Genomic DNA, 17,716 nt, shown 5'->3' with positions numbered 1-17,716 from the left:
TCGCTGCAGCCGAATCAGGAGGGCAAACAGAGCCCCGCAAACACGGCAGCTAACGTGCAATGTGTTAAGCAGCTGTGACTTGCAAAGGCGACACCAACACCATGGTGATGGCACCGAGAGCCAGAGTCAAAGGTGACAGTAAGGAGAGGGTCACTGGGCAGGCCAGCAGCCGGGGCAGGAGGGTAACCAGGGCTCGAGCTGCAGCCCCGCAAACACAAAGCTCGGGCGTCAGCAACACAGTGCTCTCCTCCTGCTTCGCCCTGCAGGCTTGCGATGGTCATGTTGCTCCTCAGCTCAACAGCCTTATCTGTATAGTCACCGTGCCCTAGAATGTGCTGCCAGTATGCTTCAGGGTTAACACTGCCACATCACCAGGTTACCTCTGTGGTAAAAAGAGAAAGAAATCCAGAGCTCCTTTTTCTCCCATTGAGTAATAACTAGCTTGTTTTTTTCAGCTGAAACGGTCCCAAAACAACAACCCCGCTGTTACCAATGGGAAGCTTGCTACTGCCATCCATGGCCGACGCTATGAACTGAGCAAGTTCCACACCACGAAGGCCTGTCTTATCAGTACCCTCTGCGAGGCGTTCGGCCCGTCCGAGAGCTGGGCTGACACATGGAGAAAAAAAAGGCTGTCCAGGGCTGCTAATACCCCAGCAAACGCACGAAGAGCGTGGCGCCCTGTCGCTGCAGTAGCAACATCGTAGGCTCCACCAACGGGCAGCGCCGGCCACTGCTGCGTGAGCACGTGGGGCTGAGCGTCCTTTCTACAAATGTGCCTGGCTTAAAGCAAGTGGCTTTTGCGGCTGCAATTTTGAAAACTCTGATTTGAGGAAGAAAAAAAATACTGCAAAGGTGAGACAGCAGGTGGGAGAGGATTCTGGCTCCAAACTACCAGGCTTTCCAAAGACCTTAGCATGATACTTTTGCAGGAAAAAGAATACTGCTAAAGGCCTATTTGACACTAAAAATTATAACCTTTTGAGTTTTCTTTTAATTGTAGCACAGTTTGCATCCTTCAGCTTAGATATGACCTGCAACAACACTCAGTCCCTGAAACGTCTTGGCTCCTCTGTGCTCCCTCTCTTCTTCTGTCTGCAGGTCCTCAGAACAAGCAGAACTGCTGAGTGATTGTAATCCCTTCCCCAAACACTCTGTTCTAGCAAGGATAAGAAACTTCCAGGTTTTTAATAATTTTTAATCTACTTGGTGCCCAGTCTCCCTTGGGAGACCTGCAAGAACCATTGGGGCAACCCTTCAGGACTCGGGAAGTAGGGAAGTTGCTGCTGCAGGTGAATCCTGTTCATTTCATGGGCACCATTTTGCAAATTCTGGTGGTAGATGCCCCAAAACACACAGGCAATTGCTGAGAACACTGGCAAGCAGGGACAGCCCACCAAGAGGTAAACCAGCACCTTGTCTTGTGGTTTCATACAAAAGGACAGCTCTGGAAACACAAAGGATGCACCAAGGGGGCTTGGAACAAAAGACAAAGCTGCTCTCTGAATCACCGCTGCGGAAGGGGAAAAATTAACGAGAGTATTTAATGACAATCTTGCTTCATGGAGGACCAACTAGCACAGTTTAGACCGGAAAAACATAGATATACTTCATTAAAATGAAAGGAGGTCATGGGACAAAACACGAGGGCAGTGGATAAATAAAGATTACGGAGTAAGCAGGACCCTGCAGGAGCAGAGGAGCCGGAGGGAGCAAGGTGCTCCGGGTGGGAGGGAGGTGTCAAGCCAAGATGTTATCAGCCGAGGGTCTGCTCGCGCACAGGGTGTCTACGGCGCAAACACATGTCCACCAGTAAATTACATGACAGCCTAACGCAACAACAAACAAGAACAGGTCACTTTAAGAGAATGATTAATGCGGGTGATTGCTGTGCACGCACACTTATCTGGGAGCAAACCTTGTCGCTGGGCGTGAACCCTTGCTAAAGTCAGCGCCTATCTCTGCTGTGCTGCAGCTACAAGAATAATTAAAATAATTAATGGGGAGTGGCGATAAGGCTAACAATTGCCCACCTGTATACTGACCGACCGCAGTGTCGTTGCCTCTTTTCTCACACCTCCTGCCCTTGTGGCGACTGCTCCTTGCCACAACTGGCCGTGCTCCCTTAGCCCCAAACGCCAAATTACTGGGTCTCCAGGGGCCAAGGCTGCTAAGAACCATGTTAGATTGCAAAGGGTAGTGAGAGACCAGGATGTGGCTCCATACTCCTGATTTTTTTCCCATATTTTATATATAGATATATTGTTATTTCCTAGGCTTTTCCTGGTTCAAACCAGGTTCTGAGGTTATATTAACTTAACTAAACTGTGCTTTCATGCTGTTTTCCATGATGCCAACTCAAACCTGGAGAATCCCGAAGCAGCAGGATTTGCATCAACATGTTATGGTATAATAGAAAGAAATGTAATAGAAAATCAAAATCAAAATTTTACTTTTAAAATCAAGTCCTCAAAAGCTGATATTGAAATGCATGACACAAAAGTAGCTGAAAATCTGCAAAGATCTCCTTTTTTTGCTCTGACTTCTAAATAAGGATTCCTAAGATACTTTTTGTCTCCTACAAGTGATGAGTGTTCACACTGACTACTAGATCTAATTTTTCAATTATCTGGAAAGGGAAGGTAATGAACTATAGGAAAGAATACCATATTTTATGAAAAAACGTGTTAAAATATGGCTTTTGCTTTGCTCACTTATTAATCTCTCCTGTTACAATTTCCCCTAAGCCCTAGAAAGCAAGGGTAGTCGCGCGTACCTATCCGTAAAGTCTAGTGGAAGGCCAAGCTTCCCTGACATCTAGGGATGCAGAGGAATTTTTGTCACCACTCCGAGAAGTCCCTCGTGGTGCTGGTGTGCAGAGCGGGCCCGCTGGCCTCCCCTTGCAGTGCTGGCAGTGCTCGCGGAGGGAAGCCAAATTCAGCAGGTTGGTGCGCGGTGCCGCGGGCCGGGCCTCCCGCGCTGGGCCCGGCTGCCCTGGCATCCTAATCAGCCCAGCACAGGAACCTCGCACTGCACCTGCACCTAGGTGCACCTGCACCTGCACTTAGGCCGGCTCATTTAAAGCACAAAGATAGTAACTTCCTTGAAAAAAAGTCTTGCTAGTGTAAAAATATATGCCTAGATAACTGGCATTGCTTTTCTTAAAATTAAGAATTGGGGATGGACAAATTAATTGCAAAAGATGCAGATGTAACAATATCACGTATAATTAAGACACAGAAAGATACAAAAATGTCCTTTCCATTATGACTATTTAAACAGAAGACACATTTCCATTTTGAAATGAAAACTTAGCCTATAACTGCAAGTGTACTTAGACACCTCAACTAGTAAAAGCTTTCCAGAAGAGCACTATGGTTTACCCTAATTTTCCCTAAAACGGAAACTCAAATTTAAAATGAATTTTTGAGACACTTCTATAGCCATACCTGAGGCCCCCTCCACACCTGTTTGGGGACAAACCACAACAATTCAGGACTTGGTTCCCTGCCTGAGGTTCTCCATGCAAGTGCTGCTCATCACTAACTACAACCCAAGCTTCCCTCTTCCAAAGAGCCGTTCTCGTTCTCAGGTGCGCCCTTTGCCATGAAAGTTGGCACCATGAAAAGGGATTGTTTTCTCATTTCCTATTATTTTAATTGGGGAGTTATTCCTTTTTTTTTTCTTTTTTTTTTTTTTTAAAAAAAGCATAGAAATTAACCATAAAAATACCAGAGACCTCAAATCGGTAAAGCTCTCAACTCTGAGCCAGCTTGTGCAGTGCATCAATGTGATCTCAAGATGATAACCAGAGAATAAACAATTTATGCTTATAAAAAATGTATTTATAAGTAACTTAGTTCATTGCAACTCAAAAGGATGTGACCTTTCCCGTTTATCTCAAGAGCACATTGACTCTCGAGCATAACATAGCTTTTTGAGGGAAAAAATCTAAGTAAGTGAGCCAGGAATTAAGCTGCAAAACTCCAGTTGCAAGTCAGTTACTAATTATATGCAGTAATGATGAAGCAAATGAAAGTCAAAAATAGTTGTCCTAACTGGTCTTTTATCTTTTGAGAGATGTGGGATCCATATTAAGCACATTCAGTGACATTTAAACTGAGATACTCTGCTCTTGATCTCTGGCCAACATCTCATGAAGCAAGATATGATGCAGTAACACTATGGAACAAGAGCCCAGGTAGAGACAGAAATCTACGCCTGAATCAATGGACCAGAATTAAACTATTTGAGTATCATGTACTCCCTGAGTAAAGAGTATCACGTAGCATCTCAGATGGTTTGCATTTTGTGTTAAAGTAACAGGCTAGTATTACTTTGCCTTAGCAGGGTTGCCTCTGATCTTTTTGGTTTGAATATGGGAAATCAATTTAAAAAAACTCATCTTTGATAAAATTGTATTTATACATTTTGTACAAAAAAATAAAATAGGATAAATTGGTTATTTATTATAACATCATAGAACTGAGATTTGTCCAAACATACTAAAGCTTGGGCAATTAGCATTTGCATTAAGAAATGCTGTGCAAGCCTCCTATCATTGGATTTGAAGAGAACGACAAAACACAAGGGAACAATAAAGGTGGACTTTTGGTCCAACAAGTTTTTCCTCAACCTCATAAAGCCAAGGCTTTTATATTTAAGTGCTTGCTGTCATAAAAGTTAACACAAATTCACTAGCAAAACCAACCTGAAATACGTCTTTAATCACCACAACCTCTCACAACCTCCTCCTCAAGGCGCTTGATTACCAAGCCCGCAGGGCTGCCGCAGGGAGCGGGTCTAGATGTGTGCCCTGGGGAGGGCGGCTTTGCCGGCCGCACGGCCCCTGCCCCGGACACCTGCAGCCAGGAACCTGATCTGCTGCAGGAAGCAGCCGCTACACACGCAGTGCCGACCCCTCTCTGGTTAAAAACCCCAAATCAACTATCACTGGAGATACGGCAAACCTAGCTTATATTAATCTCGTATTTACAAAAACTACAGCAAAGCAGCCAAAGCAGGATAAACTACTGATCTATTTTCCATGGGAGAAGGAAAAATGAGGGGAAAATGGAGGAAAAAAACAGCCAGTAAATTAGATCAAAACAGGCCACATTTTTCATTTCTTTCTTGGTTGAGTGAAAAGGGTCTAAGGAAAATAAAAAATATCTTACATTAAAGACATTGCTTTCTGCCTAGTCAAAGGATCTGTTTTAACAGTTATAGTGCATTGAAGCCCATATTTCAACAGGATTAAAAATAAACCTTGCTATTTCTTGCAGGAACATCAAGGTGCTCTGCTTCATGAATGTCACTGCCCTGTAAGAAAGCAAATGATAGTGATTCCCATTCCCCATCACTTCTCCTTAGGGAAAGCTTCTCCTGACTCAGTGACAATGCAAGAACTATGGACCTGGGGGCACGAGACTGCCTTCAGAGGATTCAGAATGAAATCAGGCCTGGGGCTTGGTGGCCCTCGGTGCTGGAGAGGGGCTGCACGTGGCTCCTGCAAGCTCGTCCCTTTCCTGACCACTGCCCAAGACCAGAAGCAGGTCCCTGGCAAGGGTCGTGCTCAGATGCTGGCTCCCACCTGCACACAGGGATCATCTGTTCTGCAAGTTGGAGCAACTTCATCTCTAGCATCGGTGGTATGCACCAATGTTAGACATCAATGTTAGAAATCACGAGGACACGAGCCAAATCTGGCTTTGGCTTTGAAAGAAATCAAAAATAAGTAACAAATGCAGCAGTGAAGTGCATGCGGGCAAAGACTTAGCTCCTGTTACAGGGAATTTGGTCATCAATGTCCTTGTACCAGGAAGACAAAGTCAAAATCTGGGTTACATCTGTGGCCTGAACTACGCAGGGATTTGGGGGATGCAACACTTTCACCTTTCTTGCAGGTTTTACTGCAGTTTCATCTCCAGTGTAGCACTTTATTTACTATTTTTCTAGTAGATATAGTAGGTTAACATGTTAATGGAGTCAGAATACCCCACTTGGATGTTAACGCCGTGTGTCAGGGATACCAAGACAGCAGAGAGTATAAATGCGGGTGACTAATATTTTAATTCAGCTCCTCTTGCTCTGTTAATTTGCTCCTTCCCTTCCATTCCCCTGAAACACATTAACTCCAGCTGCTGTTTCAATAGTGCTTTGACGGTTCTTAGTTATAGCTTTGACAAACTCTCTTATTTACTCCCAATTTAACTTCTAATTCCTTTGTCTGTCACCTTCCATTTCCCTCCAAGGCTTCATCTCCTTGTACGGTCTCCCATTAAGCCATCTCTGAGCTCCTCCTGGCCATGGGAGAACTGCTGCATCACAGCCTGCTGGGGACTCCAACGTGCTTGAGCCTCCAACGCCCAAAACAAAAAGTGAAGCCCTCTACACACTCAACACTTCTTTTCTTTGTCCCTGAAGCAAATCCTTTATAATCTGTAATCATCATTTTCATCAGTCTTTCCCCTCTAATAGTCAAGATTAAAGAAAATCAAGCTGAAATTCCAGATATGCCAACAGGTGGCACATATGCACAGTACCTGCAGATCCCCACCGTGTCTCTCAGAGATGCAGAGCCGCATCCCATCACCCTCCTCATGGATCGGCATGAGGCAGACCACAGCACTTTCCTCACAGTGTCCTGCTCTGACCAGGGCAAGGGGAGACCCACTGCTTGCCACACTCCACGTCCAGTGGCTATCTCACACTTCCTACAGCTTCATGCCGCTCTCCTGCTGGGCCCCATCCACCTCATCCAGCCCTTCCTCCTCTCCAGCCTGGCTCACACAACCTGCTGAAGTTTTCCTCTTCTGTGAGTCCTGGTCTCCCTGCTTGGAGACCCAGCCTGGCTCGCAGGCTTCCTTTCGCTGATCCCCAGCTATGCCTTTCTCCTGCATGTCTCGCTCCATCTCCCCACAGTTTTTAGTTCTTACCAATAACCCACTTTTCTGCTCAGATCCTTATCATGGACCTTAGTGCCCATCCACCTGCCTATGTGGCTCCTCATCCATTTAGTCACAGATCCTCTGTTCCAGCTCTTGATGGACCTCCTCTTCTAATTCCTGTTCACATTTTGCTACCACCTTCTTTCCAGCTCCCATTTTTCTAATCCCAGTTCTCTATCCCAGCCAATTTCTGCAGTAGTATCCTTGTTCAACGAACATCAGTTTAAGCAGTCAAGAAACTGTCCTCCCTCATACAGCTGCACTGCTCTACTCCTTTCCCTCCTTGTTATTTTGCCATTCTACTACAGATACGACTTTCCATGCGGTTCTGTTTTTCATCAGTCTGTGTTTCATGCATGCAGGTTTCCTCTGCCTGCTCCAGCTACAAGTACAGGAGAAGGTGGCTCCTTTTACTTGCCCACAACCTCACAGGGGTTGCCCCAAGTAGCTTCAATTGCATCCTGCATTGTGTCCATTCCAGCTGCAATCTGCAAGAAGCATGGCCACTAAAATAATAATAGAAATCTCTGTGGAGAATTGTACCTATTTGTGCATGACTTGGCCAAAAGTTCTCATCATAACAGAGAGGGCAAAAGTTTGAACTTTGACCCAAAGACTACTAACACCTTGCTTTGGGCAAAGAAGCATCATGTATCCATAGGACAACTACTTTTTTTTTTTTTTTTTTCCTTTTTCTTTTTTCCCTGGGTTGTTCTGGATGCAGTGGATTTCTTCCACTTGCACTTTTTTTTGCAAACTGACGCACTACTCTGGTTGAATTTTTCCAAGAATTTTCATTATTAGGCAAGAAAACCTAAGCTCACATGTTTAAGGTCAGCAAAGCTATAAATATGATAAACTTGGTGGGATCCACTGGCAGAGTATTTCTAGCAAAAAATCCACCTCTCAACTCCTTTCCTCCCACCACATATGTAACCAATGAAATACACTCAGAGAAGAACAAACTGCCTGTCTTCTGCTATCACGCTCAATCAATAAGAACAATTTAGAGCACGGTAGCCTCTCCACGCATACTGCCTGTGTCCCGAGGGATCAATATAATCAGCATCGCAGCTGGCTGGTAAGAAATAATGAGATTATGATAACGAAAGGCGAGCCTTCCAAAATTTTTCCCAGTGTATGCCAAAACATCACATGTTGCTAAAGGACAACATATCAAGATTGAAGAATCTGATTTATCAGATATCTATATACGTAGATACAATTAGACATATATATATATACAAAAAGTCTCTTTTGCATGGTTTCTTGTAACTTTACATTAACTTTCTTTGCGAATAGAGTATTTCTTTCCCTCAAAGCAACCATGAGATGTGACTCCTTGCTTCTTGGAAGGTGCACATACATATTTAGAAATCTGATAATTTTCCATTAGACTTCTTCCAAATAGATTATAATCTACAAAAATCTTGGTTTTGCTAAGTGTCTGTCTATTCATGGCTAAAATTCAGCTAAGGGGATATATCAGTTTAAAATCATATATGTGCATTTAAAAAGCCAAATTATTCTAATAGTCTTATGCTATATAACATGTTTACTAAAGGGAAAAAAAAAGGAGAAGCCGCATTCTTGTCCTCTTTCTTGCTATTTCTCTTGATCTACCTTGAGCAATGGAACATGGCCCTGCACTGCCACTCCTGCAAGTCTCTCTCTCTCTCTCTCTGAGTCTCACTTTCTAGGCATTTTTCAACAAACTGATGCAAAGACTAACTAACTTTTTAATGAAGTGTTTTAATAGGGTTTAGTGCATAGGAGTAGCCATAATGAAGGAAGCGAAGACGGTGATCATTTCTACAACACATATATGGATACCCAGATTTTACCTGCAGTGATTATATAGCATTGTATTTTAGCAATATAAGTAAATATATGTATTATATATGAATCTTACCTGGGAGGAAACGAGATGTCCAGTTCATACAATCTGTCTTTAAAGACTGACAGCTCTCTGTCAAATTCTAAAAGCTATAAAAAAAACAGAAATAGAAGTACTCACTCTTTAATGTTAAAATAATCTAAAAATATTAAATCATTACAGATTAAGTAAACAAAGACTATGATTATGCCATTTGAGGTGTATCCTGTATATATGGATTTTTAGAACACAGTGCAAAACTATTCTGATAAATAAACAGTTCATTGAGAAAAGTGTTAAAAATATCCCCTTTCACCTCAATGTAACAGGTAATCTGGCTCTTTTAAGGTGGCTAAATTTCTTCCAATTTAGCAGCAATCTTTCTGAAGATTAACCAGAAATATAGCAAATTGACCTGCTAACCAGCCCACAAAAAAAGTCAGCAGAAGTACTGCATTACTTCATATTATCTTTAGCCCTGATAAGCAGGTACAATAAACATGGGGATGTGCAAATCACTCTTCCTGAGCAAAGACAAGCAGTGTTTTCGTACACCTATTTTGGGTGGTGCAGGTCCGATAGCAGGAGAAGAGATACGTAGCCATGCATAGAACATGCTCATAGGCAGCAGCCAAGGCAGAGTCCCACCAGCAGATGTCTAACAGAGATGTTCTAGGTTTAACATCCCAGATAAATATTAGTTCTCCCTCCACAAAGAATATGAATCTCACAGAGCTGTTGGCACAAAGCCAGTGCTTAGAACCCCCATGAAGGCCACAGGCGCCCTGAGCTAGGCCTCGGTGCGGGCAAGGGGCCAGAGCTCGTGATGCCCCGCGGGGCCGCGCGCGCTTGGGGCCGCCGCCGCGTCCCGCGCCATGCCCACTGCCCATCAATCACCCGCCGCCTCACAGCTGTGCCCACACCGCTGCAGGATGGCAGAGGTGCCCGGAGAAATCAGACCGTGTCCCTCTTCCCCCTCCGCCGCCTCGTAAATCATTCCTGAAATGTGCAATTAGCAGCTGCTTGTACACATTAATTACCGGTGTGAAAAGCAGCTACCTGAACCACCTGCACCGCTGCTCGGCGGCCTGCCCGGCTGCGCCTCCTCGGCCTGCAGCAGCTCTCACCAGTGCCCGACGCCGGCCCGGACGCACTCCACACCCTAAGTCACTGCAGGCACTTTGCACACAGTAATACCGGTTAATAATATTAATTTAATAATATTAATTTAATAATATTAAAAATCTGATAAAATATCCAAATGTAAGACTTTGTAAAAAATGCTGATAAAAATCTGTGGAAATCCTAAAAAAATGTATGTTCAGACCAGCCATTACTGTTACATAAGTAATCTCAAAGGCTTCACAACACATCTACATTTCAGGAAAAAATGATTCATTACGTCTGTGCTTTCTGGCTGTGATTCTGTGTTTAAGCATGCACAGAGAGCCGTGTAGACTTTACACATATATATGAACTGGCTACAAAAACAAATGTCACCATCCTTTTCCAAATATCTCCACCATTAGAAGTATTAGTGGCTCAGTAGGAACCTAGCACAGAAAAAAAAATCTAGCATGACAGTAATTTTTTTTCTTTGAAATAAATGACTTTTAATACAACTGCTTCTTTTTCTTCCCTTACTCTTACCAAGTAAAAATGTCACTGTAAGAGAGTGGAAGCCTCAGAAAAGGGCCATTTCTGATGCGCAAGGCTGCAGGCATGGAACAGAACAATGCTTCCCAGAACACAATGGTATGAACTGCTCACGAGAAGCTGGAGATGTTCAATAGATGCATTGTCCTCTTGCTAACTCAACAGTCCAAAATTTCCTTCATTCAAATTGTTCTCAATTCACATTGTTAGAATACCTGGAAACTAAAGGACGGATGAGGAGACTAAGAATTAAAGGTGTTTAGAGGACCAAGTACTCAGGCGTGCAGGCTAGTCCTCATATCACCACTATTTTTATTTGCGCGCGTTGGATGCTTGGCTGTGTCCTCTGCTATGCAGATGAGCTGCTGCTACTGGTGACAGAGGTGACACACAATAGGAACAGGGCTGCATTGTGTGCTGCATTGTCTGCAAGTCCCCAGGCTTCTCCAGGTTCTGAGTTAGCTCTGAACCAGCAATGACAATGCCAAAAACTCGGGATGACCCTGTTTTAACTATTGTCTTTTCAGTACTCTTATTATTTTTTAATGAACACTTGAATCTCCATTCAAGCCCGTAACCTCAAAATGCAAAGTTATCAGTGCAAAGCTGGGGAGTTCCTGGGTCCTTGTCATAACCAGGTGCTAATACTGCAAAACTCTGTCTGCCAGCCCTGGCGCAGGAGTGGGACCTGGTGCAGGTACCGCTTCCCTTCATTTTCTCTGTCTGCATTATGGGAGCTACAGGGGAGGCAGATTTCCTTGGTACTGCAGCATTAGCTTTATTTAGAAAATAAAAATTAATATAGACCCATTCAGTATCAGCATATACAGGGTAATGTCATTGTTTTTTAATATTAAGTACATTCTATTCATGCCAATTTTCAAGACAACTTCTCATTTACATACTGTATACTTGACATCAGCATGAATAATATCATTACCATAAGGGTAATCATAAATATGTCTCTTCCCTCTCAATGACATGAAAATGACAAAGAAATTCATTTCAAAGCCTAAAAAAAAATCAATGTATTGTTCCTTTTAATTTTACTCATTATATGATCATCCTTAGGAACCAAACCTTTAGCATGTGACACAATGCACTTGGATAACTCCAGCAATTGCACAGAGATTTTTAAAATGCTGTAGCTGTAAGTTAACTTGAAATCTACATGTCACAGGCAGTTCAGAAGAGGGTTTTTTTCCCAAACTCAATCTCACCAATGCATTTAGAAGTAAAATACTGTACCGTAGAGATAATGTAGGGCCTAGGTTTTATCTAGGGTAGTATCTTTGAGCTGCTGGTATTTTATCAAGGAATTTCCTCTGTCTCTGAGTGAGAATTTGCTGCTTATCAATGAAGTTTTTTGCACTGAGGACTTGGCATTGGAGGGTGACAGCATTTGCAACAGAGGATGTCCCAGGGCTGCTGCACAGGTCAGCTGCAGCACCGACATCTTCTGAGGTGCTTATGGAAACCAGTGTTTCTCCATCTGCCCACAAAAGCTGCTGAAAGAGGGTTTTTCCTTCCTTTTCCTTTCGAACCCAAACTGTCCTGGAACATATATTAACATGAAAAGGGGGAGGAGCATGGGAGATGCGTTGCAGCATGCAGTGTTCATACGCCACACAGCAAGAAGAAGGTGATGAAGGTTCTGGCCAAAGGTAACACTTAACTGGAATAATACATTTGGCGATTATTTAGCTTGTCAGTAATCAGAGGATTATAACAGAGTTTAGACAGTTGTAGAAATCAAGGCAACTCTGCTCTCTCCAGTTTAAAGCAAGGAGGCACCCTGGAAAGGTCACTGTCCATCAGCAGGCTGCAACGAGCTGCCGCGGCTGAAAGCGCCACGGGATGAACCCGCTAAAACGGGGAGACTTAATTCGGTCACTGGAGTAGAACAATGGCAATTACTCATCAAGACCTACAGACCAAAGTGGGAGCATCGTTAGAGCAGAAGGTGACATTAGCAGCATTCATCAAACCCATCTGCAGGACCAACCTGGGAATTCACAGCTGTGAAAGGGAAATGAAGTTTCGGGCCAAAAAAAGGCGATGAGCATGCAGGAATGACCTTAGAGAATTAACGTATGTGGGCACGGACCAATGTAGCCTCCTTTGCCAGTCTAGTGTAGCACACGTTTTTTTTTTCAAAAGACTTTGGAAATACAGCAATTTTATGCATTTTTCCAGTGAAAGAACAAAATATTCAGAAATTGATTCAGCAGTGCATTGACTTCACAGAAAAGGGTCTGTGGAAATGCTCATTGCTCCCACTTCTCTATCAAAACGTCACACACTACTCATCTCTGATCTTATTTTAAAATTTCTCTCTTCTCTAGTTAAGATTTTGTAAAATTATTCATTCCTATCCACTCAACTTTCATTTTCTTTCCCTCATGCTGCCATTCACCAAAATGTACAATTTAACAGGAAAAAGCAAACATTTTTAAACACAAATGAACCATTTACACAACTTATCCAATTATTATATTTCTGCATACTTCTGAGAATTCATCCTGAAGGACAGTGTCATCAAATCATGTTGCATCCATGCAAGGTGCGCTGGGGACGACGCACCTCAGATCTGCAGAATGCAGCAGGCAACCTGGAACGTATCTTGCGATCTTTTCATTATTTTTAACAATCTCTCTCATAATTTTGTTGTAATTTAGAAGTAATTAATACTCACATATGTCCTAGACTCTCCCTGGCTAGATGCTTGTACCTTCACTTTTGACCTCTAAAACCTTGTTTCTGAACAAAATTACCCTTTCAAAAAGCTTACAGTACTAGATGATTTAGCATCACTGTATTTTTTTTGAAGGAATTATACTACACTATATTACATATACGCATTATAAATTGTGCTCAGCAGCTGATAATTAGCTCATTCCAAGTGGTAAGAAATGCTGAGCGGATGCTAACTCTAAAAACAAAATGATTTTAATTAGGAACATCCTACTTGTGACAGATTTACTGGATTAGTTTATCAAACTTCAGATGTCTGTCACTATGGAGCATAACATGAATTTGTACCATCAGGAAATTAATATCGTAGGATGTATTGTACTGTCAAATTGCAGGTCTGCGGGCAGCAATGTGACAAAATTGTAGAAATATGAATAATGCATTTTTAACATTACTCGCCCAGTGATAAAATCAGACCTTTCCTGAAGATTAAAAAGAATGATTGGTGTTTCTGCCTTGGCCAAGCCCCGTTGCAGGCTGAGGCGCTTCACCTACCAGCAGGGTGTGCGTGTGGGGCCGCCTGGCCCAGGCAGGGCCTGCGAGGCAGCGAGGGGGGCACAGACAGGCTGCAGGGTCTGCAGCGAGACCCACCGCCCCGTGAGATCTTCAGACCACGCTCAAACAAGGATGACTAGCTGAAAAATAAATACAACCAAGTCCTGAACTAGGCTGCGACTCAAACAAGCTATGTAGCACCGCACCGGGGGTCAGGAGGCCACCAAAGGGCGCCTGCAGTTTTGTGACGGGGCCATGGCAGCTGGGCTGGGCCGGGCTGCGGGGAGCGCAGGTGGCACCGAGCTGCCGGCCGGCGCGTTTGGGCCGACTCCCGTGGCTCCCAGGGGAGCGTCGTCCACAATTGAGGGCAGTATTGCCTATCTCCGCTGTCAGCCCGTGGCAGCCCGCCCAGTGCTGCACCAACCCGCTGCGCAGGATCGCTGCGTTGGGGTGAAGGAGCCAGCACCGAGCCAGCCTCCTTCCTTCATGAAAACCAGCCTGAACCCAAGGGGGCAACGAACGGGTGCTTAGGAGGTCCTTATGTCCCACACTAGGCAACCACCATCCCAAGCAATCCATTTTCTTCCCTGATCTTAATTTGCCCTAATAGATCATAACCGAGATCCCACCTGGACAAGGCTCCGTGGATAAACCTCTGCCTCTGCCTGGGGACCACGGTTCAAGTCAGGCCCTGATGAAATGCGCTGGATCGCCCTAATCTACTTCCAAGTGGACAGTATTCCCATTATCTTTAAAAGGGTCAGAGCCAAGGCCACTGGGAAGAGCGCTTTGTGCTATATCTTGCCTCTTGATTAATATGTTTTCAGTGATGCCAGATCCTTAACCTTCAGGAGTGCACATGTCCTCACAAAAAGCTTAATGAACATCCCTCATGAATTAAGCCTTTCTCTTCTATCCCCACATTCTTCCAGGACTGCTTGGGAATATTAAAATAAATAAATAATCATAAATAAACTACCCATCATTTAAAGATACATTTGCCTGGACTGCTTTTAAGCAACCCACACTTCTAAGCTAATCGGTATAGTAACAGGTAACTTTAAATCACTACTTGATGCAGGAGAATGGGACCTTTAGAACTCCATCCATTCTCACAGCACATTCCAGTTTGCTGCTCATGCTGTATTAGCTGGAGCTAAATGGACCCCCAAGATAAGGCGAACCAGCCCTCGAACCAACCCTTGAAGCCCGATCTGGCCTCCTGCAGCACTGACACCGAACAACCTGCCATGGAAATTTGCTGTTTGCTCACACCTTCTTCTCTCCTTGGGCAGCTACAAAACAGACCCCAGTCCACAGATATCACAGACAACACATTAAGATCTTAGTGAAAATGACATTGGGCCCAACTATTAAGATAACTCATTAATTGATTACTTTTACTAGAGAGTAATGGTCTGATTCTTAGGGACAATACAGTAGTTTCCATGCGGATTGATCCTTTAATACAGTTCACGTGAAATACAGGAATGTATGAACCATTTCTCATTGTTTACTGTGGTTAAGGATTATAAAATGATTCTTAATGATTTAATCATTCTCCTATAGTTGCTACAGCTTTTTTACATTCTTGCTATATACTTAACTGTTGGAGTATATATATACCTTTAACTCATGGTTGTTTTGTACAAATCAGTAACATGATCATAATGTTTTTCATTAAATAACTATCTCCCACTTGCTTTTCTTTTGAATATTTCAAAATTAAAGGGAACTACAAAACAGAAGCTACTTTGAAACAAACTTTTAAGGATTTATAATAAAGTATTAAAGGATTTGGTGGAAAAAAAAAGGTAAAAACATAGTGCTCCCACCTGCACCTCTAGCAGTTCCAAGCTTTTCTGCTTCAAAAGCAACAACTGTAATACAAGCAACACTAAATGCTATATAATGCTAATTATATAGAGACTAAATGCTCTATATGCACTATATGCTATCTAAGCACTATCTGCTGCTATATAACCCCATGTTCTGCAGCTCCTGCTGCCCCACACTTCTCACTCCCTTCTGTAACAGCTTCCCCAAAGTAGCCAGGCACTGCGGAGCGACACCCCAGTTCATCCGACATGGTGCAACCTCGATGTGCAATTCAGAATATGTTATTCAGGTAGTTTTTCATTATTGCTATGGCTTGAAAATAGAGCTTCCCTTTTTTTTCCCCTACTGCTACATACACACACATAAAGCTGGCTGCTCTTTTATTTGAAATAAAAGTATGGTCACCTTGAGGGAAAAAATATAGATAATTGCTGAAGCTCAGAAAAAAAAATAGACCTAACCGAATACCGCATGCATTTCAAAATGAATTTCTGTCCAACTGATAGCTTGTATCATATTTTTCATAAAACATATCCATTTCTATATGTATCTTAAGATTCTTTTTGTTGATTACAATGTAAAAAAGAAGGAATAACTGTGCATGGACAATGATAAAGTAGCCTGTTGATAATAAATATTTGTCAGGTCTTGTCACATCTGTACACATTCCACTGTTACTGAAGAGACACTGTGCTGTTAAAAAAAAAAAAAAACTCAGAAAAATCAATGGATTTTGAGCTAAAGCAGCTGCTAAACACACAGAAAACATCTTTATCCAACAGCCACAGTGCTGTGAAAATTCCCAGGCCTTGCACTGGCACAGCTAAGGAAAATTTAATCTTCCCAAATACTCATCAGGGCACTCCATCCTGCAGACTTGACAGCCCCACTTATAATTAATTATACAATTTCGATGGGAATATCGACTAAACAAAGCTATAAATCATAGAAAAAGTCAATAGGCATGGACACATTCAATCATGTCCCGACCAATGATTACTACTCTTAAAATACAATAATTATTTTCAGGAGCCAGCTTGAATTAAATTTCTGTCAGGCTGGTACAAGACCGGCAGTTGATGAAGGATGCGATGGATTTTTTGGGTTGAATTTGGCTCAGAGACATTCATCCTTCCAGATAGGTAGTTTGTTTTTAGTGATCATGGTGCCGCGTGTTTAACTAGACCATGAAGATTAGATTATCTCCAATGGCTCATTATATCGTTTATCTTTTTCTTCCATGTTTGATCTGGAAGATTTCCTGCTTCCTGGTGCATGAACCAAATGACTGCTGAATTTGGAGCAGAATGTGCATCTAACTGCGATTCTGCCCATATCTATGTACCCTATTTCTATGCATGTCAAGTCAACCAGCTTGAGATACTGCTAGGACAGGGTGAGGGGAAGCAGATAGATTAACTTTGCTCAACCTCAAAGGCACACTGAAATAAAAATCAAAATGACAGGCATTTGTTTTTTAAAAAACACCCTAAAATGTAAATTTGCCTGCAGAAAGTGGAATTGGGACCAAAGTCATCATTATAGCAATAACAGGATTAGTATTAGATGTCCCCAAGACAGAAAAACATCAGTGAAAATACAGCTGTTATCTGCTTCCCAGAGTTCTCTCACTTTTTTTTTTTAAAATTTTTTTTTTAACTTCTCGCTCAGTATCTATGTTGAAGGTATACTGTCTGTAGGACATGTCCTGTGACGGGAGCAAGCCACACATGGACAACCCGTGCCACGAGGGCAGGGACAGTGGTCCCCACGCTGGCAGATATGTGCATAGGCATTTAACTTTTTTCCCTAGTTGCATAATTTTTAGGAGCTTTTAGGAAAAATCAGCAAGCAGTGGTGCAGAGATTTTCCAAAATGAAGTAGCTGCACTTCGAAGTAAAATGACATTAAAATGGGCATGCAGTCCTTCCCCACAGCCAAATTGTTGTCCTAATCACAAATCTAAATGTTAGTGTTTCCCATCTGCTTCCTCTTCTTGCAAAGCTCTCTAGGACTGCTAAAACAGTGCCAGTCTGCAGCAGGGTTTGGGCTCTTTACTCCTTTCCCTTCCCTTCCCTTCCCTTCCCTTCCCTTCCCTTCCCTTCCCTTCCCTTCCCTTCCCTTCCCTTCCCTTCCCTTCCCTTCC

The 17,716-nt window shown here is 43.0% G+C and overlaps 1 protein-coding gene across 2 annotated transcripts in view; it reads right to left on the bottom strand.

The window, feature by feature from the left end:
* Positions 1-17,716, bottom strand: part of INPP5A (inositol polyphosphate-5-phosphatase A) — a 130,460-nt gene that overhangs the window by 11,443 nt on the left and 101,301 nt on the right. For both annotated transcript variants that reach the window (XM_026036219.1, XM_026036218.1), the window contains exon 11: positions 8,863-8,936. In XM_026036219.1, coding sequence (XP_025892004.1) covers positions 8,863-8,936 — 74 coding nt within the window. The remainder of the gene's footprint in view (positions 1-8,862; positions 8,937-17,716) is intronic.

This window comes from Nothoprocta perdicaria, unplaced genomic scaffold (genome assembly GCF_003342845.1).
Source record: "Nothoprocta perdicaria isolate Ctin4 unplaced genomic scaffold, notPer1 scaffold_172, whole genome shotgun sequence".
Taxonomy (NCBI): Eukaryota; Metazoa; Chordata; class Aves; order Tinamiformes; family Tinamidae; genus Nothoprocta; species Nothoprocta perdicaria.
This window is presented reverse-complemented; position numbering and strand designations above follow the sequence as displayed.